Genomic DNA, 12,637 nt, shown 5'->3' with positions numbered 1-12,637 from the left:
TTGATGATGATAACAATTTCTTTTGAAGCCTTGTCCAGAAGGCTTTCTGCTTCATAGTTTCACTTAAGACAAATTGAAACCATTCTTCAAGACATTTTTGTAACAGCTTTACATTTATGCAAATTGTCTACAAACTTTTGGTTGGCCAAAGAAGATACATCTACAATTGTTGACATCTCATTCAAAGGTTTGGGTTCTGGGTGTAGGAAAGTGTTGATATATTGTTCCATACTCCTCATTGCTTCTTTCATTTCTTGTTTATCCTAAGCATCCTTCTAGACCATGTCTACAATATTTTTGTTTCAGGCTTCAAAAATTTCATATCCACTGCACGACTCCCCTTTCCAAGATCAATCCATGATACTTGATAATCTTGAGGAGTGAGGTCCTCATGCAAACTGTCTTCTAGTGGTTTGGCTACCTCAACTGACCAATGTCCTAAACTTTTCTCTAACTTTATCCATGATTTTGTTCTAGCTTTCTTGGTTTTGGAAGACTTTCCTAGGCACTTGCTAACCAAGTCATCGATAGGCATTGACAAGGGTACCAAGCTTATTTTCTTCTTGATGGAGGTTTCCATCTACTTGGGCATTACAAGGTCATTGCCTTTCATGGGAGAACTTTTAGTTAAGGTGAGGGTTGCTTGAGTACCAATGCTTTTAGGTAACCTTTCAAGATTTGGTGTATTATCGATCATGGGAGAACCAGAAGATTACTCTGGATTTGACTTTTTTTTGGCAGGATCTAGGTTAACTGTCATTGTGTCCTTTCCTTTGCTTGGCATTGCTTTCTTAGTACTTGATTGAGTTACCCTTCTAAACTTTGGCACCTCTTTATGAGCTTGAAGTTGAAGTGGTTGCAAAGTTACTTCAGCTTCAACTTCAAGAGAACTTATAACAAGATCATCAATACTTGGGTTAGTTATGGCCTTTGGCTTTGAGTGTACCTTTTTATGTTTGGCTCTTGAGTATTTCTCTGGGGCCCTAGGGGTAGTTGTTTCAACACTCTTTGACTTCAACCATTTTTCAATTCTTCTCAACACTTCTTAGGTACAGGAGAGTAGATCATCCTCTTCCCTTCTAATCTAATCAATTTCAAAGATAGGCATGCATTCAATTTGATCAACATAAAATGGTTCAATCACTTCTTCAACTTCATCTTCTGTTATCTCATGGGTGCTGAGGTTGTTAACCTTAAACATGTTAATCTGGCTAACTGTCAACCTAGACCATAATCTTTTTCTAAGTTCAAAATCATTAGGACAATTGGCCCAATAATCTTCCAAATATGGAACATAGAGTAGTGAAGATGCATGCTTGAAATTATCCCTAGCAAAACCTATATAACCAAAATCCTCTCTAGGAGAGTAGGGTTTGAGGCATAAGCAAGACAATGTATTTTTTGTTGACATAGCTTGCTTGAAGTTTGAGCATCTATACTGGCCACTATCAATGGGAAATATGGAAGAAAATGACTTTTTAGTTTAGGAGACTCTATCACAGAAATAAATTGCCTACATATCTCAGATAAGACAATATTTTCTAAACAATAGCATAGCAAACTAAGAGGTTCACTAGAAAAACCTCCAACTTTGAGATACATAAATTTAGGAAACTAAATATAGAAATAGCCATAAATCTTGATGGCTTGCATTGATTCTTCTGATAACCTATGATTTTCATGTCCTTGGAGCTCAAATACTAATCTCCCTAGGAATACATCATTAACCCTCCTAAATTCTTTCCAAAATTTAGTTGCTTGGAGATCTTTGTAGTACTGATAGATGGTCATTTCATTGGTCCAGGGCATGTGTGGAAGCCCCTCCCATTCCGTAGATGTTGCTAAAAATTTAGATTAAGAAGGAGGACAGAAAGAATGAGCTAAAACTTCACACAGATATGAGACCATTATGTAAATTTTTAGCTATTAAATTAGCCCAGTCAATGAATTTTTCACCCTCAAAAATATTTTGAACAAAGAGGTACATCTAGCTGTCCTAATGGAAGGTGTGGTCATTATCCTTGACTCTATTTAAAATTAACACAATATTCGCAATCTCCCTAATGAAATGCTCAATAGTTAAGGGTTTGGGCAATCTTGAGCCTCCTTTAGCTGGTTTCATAAGCTAGCCTATGCCACAATAGAACCATAAACCTTCTTTCTATCACTATATAGGTGTTCTACTTCCTCAAATGTCCAAGGCTCATCAAGTTATTTGTGAGGAATTCTCAGAGCCAAACTAACACTAACCCCATTTGTCCTAACTAATACCTCCCCGAAAGCCTTCTTTATGCACTTGGTACTAGGGTCATAGTGATTTGCACTTTCAACAACCAATTCTAGACACTCTGTTGCTGATGGGAAGGTGGTGGCTTCGAGTAGCCTGCTATTGGCTAATTTCTAATGGATGGGCCCAGACTAGACTTTTTTTGCCTGCTCGACTATATCAGCTGGATTCTTATTTACTAGGAAAGTATCCCAAATTTTGGGGAGGGAACTTAAGAGGCATGGATTTTCTAGCTTAGACATCTTAGGGCCAAAAAGCGTCATGGTTTAATTTGAAAGATGAAAGATTTACAGAGATAAATAGAAGTAGCTAAATGAAAACTAGGCACAAAAATGATAGAGTAAAGGATAATGCACTTACAGTTCTTGACAGAGCCTAACCTCCCACTTCTCTTGCTTACCAATTGACGCTGAGAGCTCAAAATGATTAAATGAACAATTATGCAAGCCAGATGGGTAATTGTAGGAAATGATTTCTTGAAAATATTAGGATAGATATGAACAAGCAAAATTATTTACAAATCCATGTCACTTGTACCTGGCAAGACTTGCAAGGTTGTTTGTAATTAGTGCCCATCAAATCTACACGTAGCTCTACATCTCATGATATCACAAAATCTAAATGCCACATTTTCCCATAAAAGCAACTGTACTTCAGCATGATTTTTCATAGCTGTTATATTTATTGCCTTTTATGTTATTAAAATCTCCACTGGGTGGGACCCATTTCTTGCCTTGCAAATGAGTTCATGATTTCTTAATATATAACCTATGAGAAAAAAATCAACATCAAAAAACCACTAAGTCAAAGTTGATGTTGAAGTTTCGAATCAACTCTGACTTCAACTTTAACTTCAACTTCGAGCATATGGACTTGGTTTAATGGGTAAAGACCTTGTTGAGGTGACGAGAAGTGGGTGGAGATGAACTTGAACTTGAAGTGGGTTAAAACTTCAAGTTTGACTTCAATTTACAAAGAGGACTCTTGGCTAACAATATTGCACATTGTGAAAATGTGTAGGGCAACACTTGTCATCCACTAAGTCTTTATTGGTGCTTGACACTTACTAACTTTCTTCACTCAGAACCAACTAGATTTCTTTTGCTCAACACATGCTGAACTTACTACTCAACTTCAACTAATTTTCTACATGGCCTACACTAACTTTTCTCGATTTGTACTATTTGCTCGGTTAGGCTTAGCAGACACATTTCTTTACTTAACCTTGAGTAGACAAACAATACACTATATCATCAAAGTCTTGCTTGGTATTAGTGCTCCTTTTATACACCATATAAATCAACCTTTCTCTAGGTTCTCTTGTTATCCTTTTTAAATCCTCTTCATCAATCAAATAAATGATAAAATTTAGACTGAAGTAAGCAATTGTCTCACCAAAAAGTAGTAGGTTTGACATCAATGACAAAATAATGATTGTTCCATGATAGGTTCAATAATCTTCTTCATTTCAACAATCTCCCTCTTTAGCATTGATGACAAACCAATACCAACAACAATACCAAAAAGAAACTTAATACCTTATATTGAAATCTCTCCCTCTGTTAGTTTGTGTATCTTCCTCTAATTTGATCTCTCTCTGATATCTCCTTGATTTTGTTATATCTCCTTTAATATATTCTTGGTAAGCTCTCTGTCTTTCTCCCTCTTTGATAATAATGCCAAAGACTTGTCATCTATATGCATGTAGATATAATCAATTCAGGTTCTCCCTCTGTCACCTTGCATGTGACCATAGATCTTCTATTTTAGTTCCTTCTTTACTTCAGGAAAATCCTAAAGTAAGATCCACTATATCAAGTTGTAGGATGTCATTCAACTCAGTTGATAGAGGGCACTACTCTTACTTCTTAGGTAGCTTTGGATAGGGGTATCAACCCTATTTTACCTCTAAGATATTCATGTGCATCCTTAGGTAAAGCCTTTGTGAATATATCAGCTATCTGTTCTTTTGTATTCACATATTTTGTTCTCACTTCTTTGTCTTGAACCAACTCTCTCAAGTAATGATACTTTATCGCAATGTGTTTTGTCTTTATGTGCATCACAAGGTCCTTTGACATGTTTGTAGCACTTGTATTGTCATGGTAGAATACCACAAGTTTAGTAATTTTCTCCTTCATTCCTTTGAATAACTATGTGATCCATACCACATTTGTGCAATTCACTATAACATCCACATATTCAGCTTCAACAGTAGATTGTGATATCCAATTTTGTTTCTTGCCAATCTACGCAACCAATCTTTTTCCTAAGAAAAATTCTCCACCACTTGTACTTTTTATGTCATCAATGTTTCCATCCCAATCAACATTTGTATAGGCTCTCAATTTAAACTTGTCATTTTTCTTGTAGTATAGACCATAGTCTTCTATTCCTTTCAAGTATCTCATAATCCTTTTAACAACCATTAAATGATACTCCTTAGGATTTGTAGAAAACCTTAAAAAATATCAATAGGTAGTGCAATTTTAGGTCTTCTATGAACTACATATTGTAATTTTCCAATCGTAGACTTGTACAATGTTTGATTGACTTCGGCAAAATCACCAATTTTGGATAGTTTTTTTCCTATCACCATAGGAGTACTAACAAGTTTTGAATCTTCCATAGCAATTTTTTTAAAGATTTCCTTCATGGTCTTGGATTGAGTGATGTAAATATCATATTTCATCTTATATACTTACAGTCTAACAAAGAACTTTATTTCTCCAAACATAGACATCTCGAACTCTTTCTTCATTTCATTTGTAAATGTCTTACACAATGCATTTTTTCCTCCAATTATGATATCATCAAAAAATATTTTAGCTAGTAAAATTCCTTTACCTCATTCTATCTTCAAGTACAAATTTTTGTTGTCATCAGTCTTCTCAAATTCAATCTTCACAATATAGTTATGTAATCTTGCATACCATGCTCTGGGAGCTTGCTTTAAACTATATAAATTTTTGTGCAATCTACACACCATCTTCTTATTTTTCGGATCAACAAATCCTTCAGGTTGTTCTATGTAAACCTCCTCTTCCAGTATACCATTTAGAAATACTAATTTAACATCCATTAGATAAACTTTAAAACCTTTGTAAAAAAATTAAGCAATCAAAGTTCTTAATCCTTCCAATCTTACAACTGGGGAAAATGTCTCTCCATAATCAATTCCCTCTTCTTATGCATACCCTTTGCAAACTAATCTTTCCTTATTCCTTGTGACTTCACCATTATCATCCAGTTTTTTTTTGTACACCCACTTGGTTCCAATCACATTCTTGTTATGTATTATAGGTACAAGTGTCCATGTTTTGTTCTTCTTAACCTGATCAATTTCTTCTTTCATGGCTTGATTTCAGTCTTCATTTTCTAATGCATCCTTCATTGACTTAGGCTCATGAATGCTTAATAAACATGTGTCATAACCTATTCCTTGTCATTTTTTTATCTTCTTTATCTCCAATAATTTTTCCAATAGGGTGATGTCTTTTAGCATACTTTGACAGCCTTGGCCTAACTCTCCTTTCTATATTGGGTCTTTCATGAAGTTCAATTTCAGATTCACTATGCAAATCTCTATCAGGTAACTCGATATTCCTCTCATGTAAATTGATCTTAGTATCATAATGTACCTCAACTTTTGATTGCAACTCAACATCTATTATATGTGACTCAATAGGCACTAATTCTTTTTGATTAACAACTTGGTTTGTAGAATTATTAGCATCAACAAACATGTCTTCATAGTAGTACATAAAGGCTCTATAATTTTTAGGTTCCTTCTTTGGTTCATCTTCATCCATTTCTGTATATTCATCAAACTTTACATTTGTACTTTCCACAACTTTGTCAATGTTAGTATCTAAACACTTATAAGCTTTACTTCTTATGGAATTGCCTAGGAATATACCTTCTTCACTTTTAACATCAAGTTTACCATTTATGTTGTACTTAAGAATGTAACACTTGCTTCCAAATACCTTAAAATATTTCACATTGGGTTAGTATCCATACCATAATTCAAATGGTGTGGAATTTGTACCTTTCTTGACTTGTACACAGTTCAATGTATAGACAGTTGTATTGATAGCTTCTCTCTAGTATTTTAAAGCAACATTCTTCGCCATCATCAATATTCTAGCATAATCCATTATAGATTCGTTCCTCCTTTTACCAATCCCATTTTGTGGAGGGGTCCTAAGTGTAGAAGCTTGTCTCTTTATTCCTCCGTCATTGCAAAAGTTTTCAAATTCATTTGATGTAAACTCTCCACCTCTTTCAGATCTCAAACATTTCAAGATTTTATCAATTTCCATTCCAACTCTTTCCAGATACCACTTAAACATTTGAAAAGCATCTATTTTTCTTTTTTAAAACATTATTATCATCATTCTTGAGTAATCATCAACAAATACGATAACGTACTTGTCATCTTTGTAGCTTTACACATTAATTGGTCTACATAAATTAGTATGAACTAATTCCATAATTTCTTTTGAAGTATGAGTCTTACTTTTAAAACTAGGCTTTTTCATCTTGCCTAACAGACATTGTTTGCAAATTGCATTATCAGGTTTCTTCAATTTTGGGAAATCTCTGACTCTTTTCATCTTACTGATACTAACCAAATTATCAAAATTTAAATGACATAACCTTTTTTTCCATAGCCATACATCATCAAATTGTACAACAAGACAAGTAGCATCAATCATGTCAAGATAAAATAGATTACCTCTAGTCTGATTTCCACTTCCAATTAGTTTTCCATCAATGTCATAGATCTTAGCCTTTTTCTTATCAAATTCAACTTTGCATCCTGAACTATTCAATTGTGACACACTCAATAAATTATAGTTAAATCCTTCCACATAGTAAGCATCGTTACACGTGATCTTTTCTATCAATCTTATTGATCCTTTTCTTTTTATTAGATAGGGTGCCTCATTACCAAACCTAACATTATTTCCATTGTAGTAATCAAGGGTAATAAACTAACTTTTACCTCTAGTCATGTGATGTGAACATCCACTATCAATGATCCATCTATCATTTTTGTTCACATAATATATCAATGTAGTTGCCTCATCTTCACTAGAATCATCTTTCGTACCAACATAGACAACTTCATCAACACAATCTTTAGATTCATCATTGGATTCTTCTTTAGCAATGTAACAAGCCTTCTTTCCCTTGTCCTTGTAACCTTTGTTATTGCCATCTTTTCTACCTTTGAATTTGTCTTCATTCTTGTTGTTTGACTTTTTAGGATATCTTGCTGCAATATGACCAACCTCATTACAGTTAAAGTATATGATAGGTAACTTTCCTTTGTATTTTCCTTTGCCTCTATGAAATTTTCTAGCCAACAATGCTTCTAGTTCTTCTAGCTCTTCATGATCTATATCACTATCACTAGAAATAGGTTTGACCTTTTTCTTTTTCTTATCTCTAGGTTTTTTTAGTGTCATCTTAGCTTTGAAAGAAGATTCAACATTCTTAGATTTGAAATTATTAAAATTTGAAAGTTCAAAAGTAGCGAGTCTACCAACTAGTCCTTCAAGGGTCAGATTTCTATCAGGAGTAAACCTTAGTTCTTGTATAGTAGAGACTCTAATAGCATAGATAGGCATCAGGGTTCTCAATACTTTGTTGATCATAGTCTCATCTTCAATCTATCCATCAGATCTTTGAATTCCATTAACAATATCTTTGATCCTTGCACAATATTGGACTATAGTCTCACCTTCTTGCATTCTCATTTCATCAAATTTCCCTCTGAGACTTTCAGCTTTGGCTTTCAGCACATTCTTGTCTCCTCCATAAATCTTATGTAGGGCATTCTACATCTTCTTAGCAGAATCACATCATTTGATGTCATTAAACTCTGAGTAGCTTAAGGTAGATGCAATCTCCAATATTGCCTAATTCTGTTCCTTCTTCTGTTTTAATTGTTTAGTAGTCGGGGCTTTAGTTGGATCTACATGCTTAGTGGTGATAGTTGACTGTACATAAACTCCAAGACTTCCTAAATGTAGCTTCATCAAACATTGCCATGTAAGAAATTTTTCCTTGTTTAACTTGGGCACCTCCTTTCTGTACATCTCGATCTTTAGCTTTAAGTACCTTCAAACTTTCTCTCAAGCACTTGGTGCTTTAATACCAATTATTGGAATACTTTGGAATAACTAGGGGGGAATCAGTTATCCAAGGTCCAAATATACAAATAAAACTTTTCAGTACCTCAACTTATATTTATACATGCATTGATCATTCATTATCTTAAATATATGCATATTGTTGTCCTAGGTCAAAATAACTTTGCAAAAATATAAACATGAAATACCACAGAATCAATCACACATTTTGACACAAGGATTTTACATGTAAACCTAATTTGGGAATAACCACAAGTAACATGCTACCAATTTTCACTCTTTTGAAGTGAGCCCTATGAGGAGCTAACCCCGTTAAAGGTTACAATGCACACTGTTAAATGTGACCTGGTTAAAGGATTTCAATCACCCTATTAAGAGTGAGCCTTGTTAGAGGACTTTATAACATTCCATTAGAATGTCACCTTATTAGAGGATTTAATGATTACTGTTAGGTCGACCTTAGTCCAAAGGATTTATCCAAATAGATATAATTATTAGAGAGTAATAGCAGGACTTGATCTAATAACAATAAAAACTCACTTGTAGATTATAGATCTCATATTCAGTCCTCCATTTCACTTGGCATTTATCCTTTTCATCTCTGACAACTTGTTCACCCTTCAAGCATTCATCACCTTAATCCTTCTTGCTTTTTTTTCCAATTGCATACTCTTTCATTTGGCTACCAGATGAAGCAACACCCTAGACTTCTTGTCTTTCTTAGGTTTTCTCACATGACACTAGTTGCTTCTAGCATGCTATCTCCTTATATAGAGAATTTAGGTCTTTTGTCACTTAACCACAATCGTCCATTCTAGGGTTAAGTCAGATTCATTGAATCTACCCATCTTTCTATTTTGTTCCCTTCTAAAAACTTCATCTTTAATCCTCTTTGAATTCACCTCTAAATGGTTTATCTTGAATTCTATGTCACCATCTCATCATAGTTATCTTCCACATGCTTCAAATTATTCAAGAAATCAACTTTGTTAGCTCAGATTCATCAAATCTTTGATCTAACACATTTTACTATCACTTGGAAATAACACTATGTTTGCTCAACAAACATTGTCTTTTGATGCTCAGCCAACATTGGGTTGCTCAAAATCCACTAAGTCTTTACTAGGGCTCAACACTTACTAAATTTCTTCACTCAACACCAACTAGATTTCTCTTGCTCGACACATGCTAAACTTACTGTTTGACTTCAACTAATTTTCTAGCTCTGTCTACACTAACTTTTCTTATCTTGCATTTTTTTCTTGGTCAGGCTTGGTAGACACATTTCTTTACTTAGCCTTGAGTAGATAAACAATGCACTATATCATCAAAGTGTTGCTTGGTCTTAGTGCTCCTTTTATACACCATATAACTCAACCTTTCTCTAGGTTCCCTTATTATCCTTTCTTTTCAAATCCTCTTCATCAATCAAACAAATGATAGATTCAAACCAAACTAAGTAGTTGTCTCACCAAAATGATAGACTTTTTTGTACTTTTTCGGGAAAAGAAAATCGATAACATTGTTAAAACCCAAAAATGGTTAATTTCAGAAGTTTCCCTAAAACACTGTTATAAGTGGTTGAGATGCATAATGCATTGTAATATTGGTGAATTTTTTTTCTTGATAGTAGAAAGGTTGAAGGTTGTGTATGTGGACATAGCCTAGGTTTTGTGTAAACCAGATTAAATCTATGTGTTTTCTATGTTCTTTATGTTTTCTTTTGTTTTCTCTACATATAATTGTTTATTCTTATATTATTTTGCATCTATCAAACCCTAACATCATGTTTATTACCTAAGTTACACATTGATTGATTACAAAATATGTTACATTGCGATTGAGAAACAATGTCTCACTTTAGTTTTTGCTTGTTAGAAACTCACACATTGTCTTCTTAATGCATAAGATGATGTTTATGTGAAGTTTGATCCTTCGAAGCATCACTTTTCAAATACTGATTTATCATGATGACTTTCTAAATGGGTCATGCTCTTGATAGACTTTGACTTTAAATTAATTTCTCATATTTGTATCAAAGGGCAAGCCTCCACTAACCATTTGGATGAGGCTCCTTCTCTTATTTCTACACCATAATCAATTGAGTTTTCTGAAAAGTATGTTTTACCTATTGATATGGATGAAACATGGGAGTTATACTTTGATGGATATATATTTCAGACTGGATCCAAATCAGGTGTTATACTGAGATCCCCATCTAGGAAGCCTATTCCCTTATCTTATAAACTCACTTTCTATTGGACCAATAATATTGTTGAGTATGAAACCCTCATCACTAGATTTAAGTTGGCTTTGTCTATATAAGTCAAACACTTTAATATCTTTGATGATTCAATGAGGATGGCGTGTGTCTGCATTTTGGTGCCGAGCTAGGGCAGCCGTGCCCTAGCTCGTTCCTCTATTTTCTGTGCGTGTAGCTGCGGTGGGCGGTTGTTTGCCTGCGTAGAGGAGGGTTGGTTGCGGATTGGGGGTCTTTGGAAGGATGACCGAATTTTTCATTTGCATGCGGGCTGTGGGGCACTAAATCGTGGGGTGCCTGTTCTGCGGTCCACAGCGACGACCATTCCAGGTCTGCGAAGACATGGCTCGGGGTGAGCCATCTTTGGTTACACCTGACACCACTTTACATGATGTGGAGGACATGCATCTGCCAAATCAAGGGGCAAGGATGTTTGATAATGTTCTATATTCTCAGAGCTCAGGGGCTACAGAATCAAATCCGTCTGGAGGATCTCGCATCACGAAGATTAACGGGTGCCTTGAACGATGCAAAGAAAGACCTAAATTGTTGATCCCATATGAAATGATTGTGGAAGATGTCGAATATTATACAAAGCACTCACTGTATTGCAAATTCCTAGGCTTAAGAGTATCCCTTCAATTTTTGGAGAACTGGGCCCGAAGAGTCTAGGACCCAGAGGGGGAAATGGAGGTCACGCTGCTTGCAAATAACTTTTTTATGGTTACATTCACCTGCATGGCTGATCGGAATAGGGTTTTTGAAGGCGGACCCTATTTTTACAACCAGGTTGGGCTATTCGTCAAACCTTGGCATGCAGGTTTTAACCCCTCTGAGGAGCTTCCAAATCGAGTCCCAGTGTGGGTTAGGCTTCCCAGATTTCCAATTGAGTGTTGTCGGGAAGATGTTCTTTATATGCTCGCATCGATGTTGGGGAAACCAGTGGGGCCTTCAACTCAAACCCTGGGAAAGCGGGTGATGACCTTTGCTCGAATTTGTGTGGAGCTCGATTTGAGCAGACCATTGCCAGATGAGATAGAGATGCATGCAGGTTCACATTCTTGGGTGCAGCAGTTGGATTATGAGACCCTTCCTTTTCGATGTCGTCTGTGTCATGAGTACGGCCACCTGCTGCATAGGTGTCCGAAGGCTAAACCAATGGATCAGCAACCTCCATCTCCTTCTCGCATCATTCCAAGTGTTGATAAGGGGAAGAAGCCAACCTCTGGTGGGGGTAAGGATGCTGAGGGTTTTGTTCAGGTTAAGGCTAGGAACCGTAATAGAGGACAGAAGAGAACTCTGATGGAGAGACAAGAGGAGGATACCTTAACAGATTTGAGGTCCTGGATGAATTAGGACAGCATGAAGGCATTATAGGTCTTACCAGTATGGACCATATTGGTGTGGAGTCTGACTTGGAGATTGGTTCTACCATTCCCCTACCTGCTCCACAGGTGGAACCCGCAATGCCTATGGTCACAGAGGGGCAGGCAGAGGTTCAGGTGCTTTTGGGATCAAATGATGGTTTGGGTCAAGGAGAAGTGGGGGCTGCCCTTCCAATCCGAAACATTGTCTCTGAAATGGAAAAGCGTGGTAAATCTTCTCCTCATTTGGGTATTCTTCAGAAGGATGCCAAGAAGGGGGTCTATGAGAAAAGTGGCAAAGGTGGGCGCAAGAAGGACATAGAGAAGATTAAGATGATTGGGGAGAATTTGGTGGAGTCAGGATCTGTCAAGACTTTGGACTCCCATTTCCCGGCCCCCCCAAAATGATTGTTATTTCATGGAATGCAAGGGGCTTGAACAATGGCCCTAGACAAAAAGCTGTTCGAGAATTGGTTAGAAGTCATTCTCCTGATGTTCTTTTTCTGCAGGAGACCAAGGTTTCGGTTGAAGGTATGATGAGTATAGCTCCTAAATTATGGAA

General features: G+C 36.0%; 1 protein-coding gene across 1 annotated transcript; it reads left to right on the top strand.

Annotated features, from left to right (window-relative positions):
- Positions 1-11,398: 11,398 nt before the first annotated feature.
- LOC149535341 (uncharacterized) lies at positions 11,399-12,067 on the top strand. Its single transcript, XM_089806128.1, has one exon. It carries the CDS (start codon positions 11,399-11,401, stop codon positions 12,065-12,067), a length of 669 nt encoding a protein of 222 aa, XP_089662254.1.
- Positions 12,068-12,637: the final 570 nt, after the last annotated feature.

The sequence above is a fragment of the Cupressus sempervirens genome, chromosome 10 (assembly GCF_028749045.1).
Source record: "Cupressus sempervirens isolate cs-2001-9-10 chromosome 10, ASM2874904v1, whole genome shotgun sequence".
Taxonomy (NCBI): domain Eukaryota; kingdom Viridiplantae; phylum Streptophyta; class Pinopsida; order Cupressales; family Cupressaceae; genus Cupressus; species Cupressus sempervirens.
This window is presented reverse-complemented; position numbering and strand designations above follow the sequence as displayed.

Excerpts from the sequence above, each read along its gene's own strand:
- LOC149535341 (XM_089806128.1), top strand. The coding sequence starts at position 11,399 with ATGGAGGTCACGCTGCTTGCAAATAACTTTTTTATGGTTACATTCACC.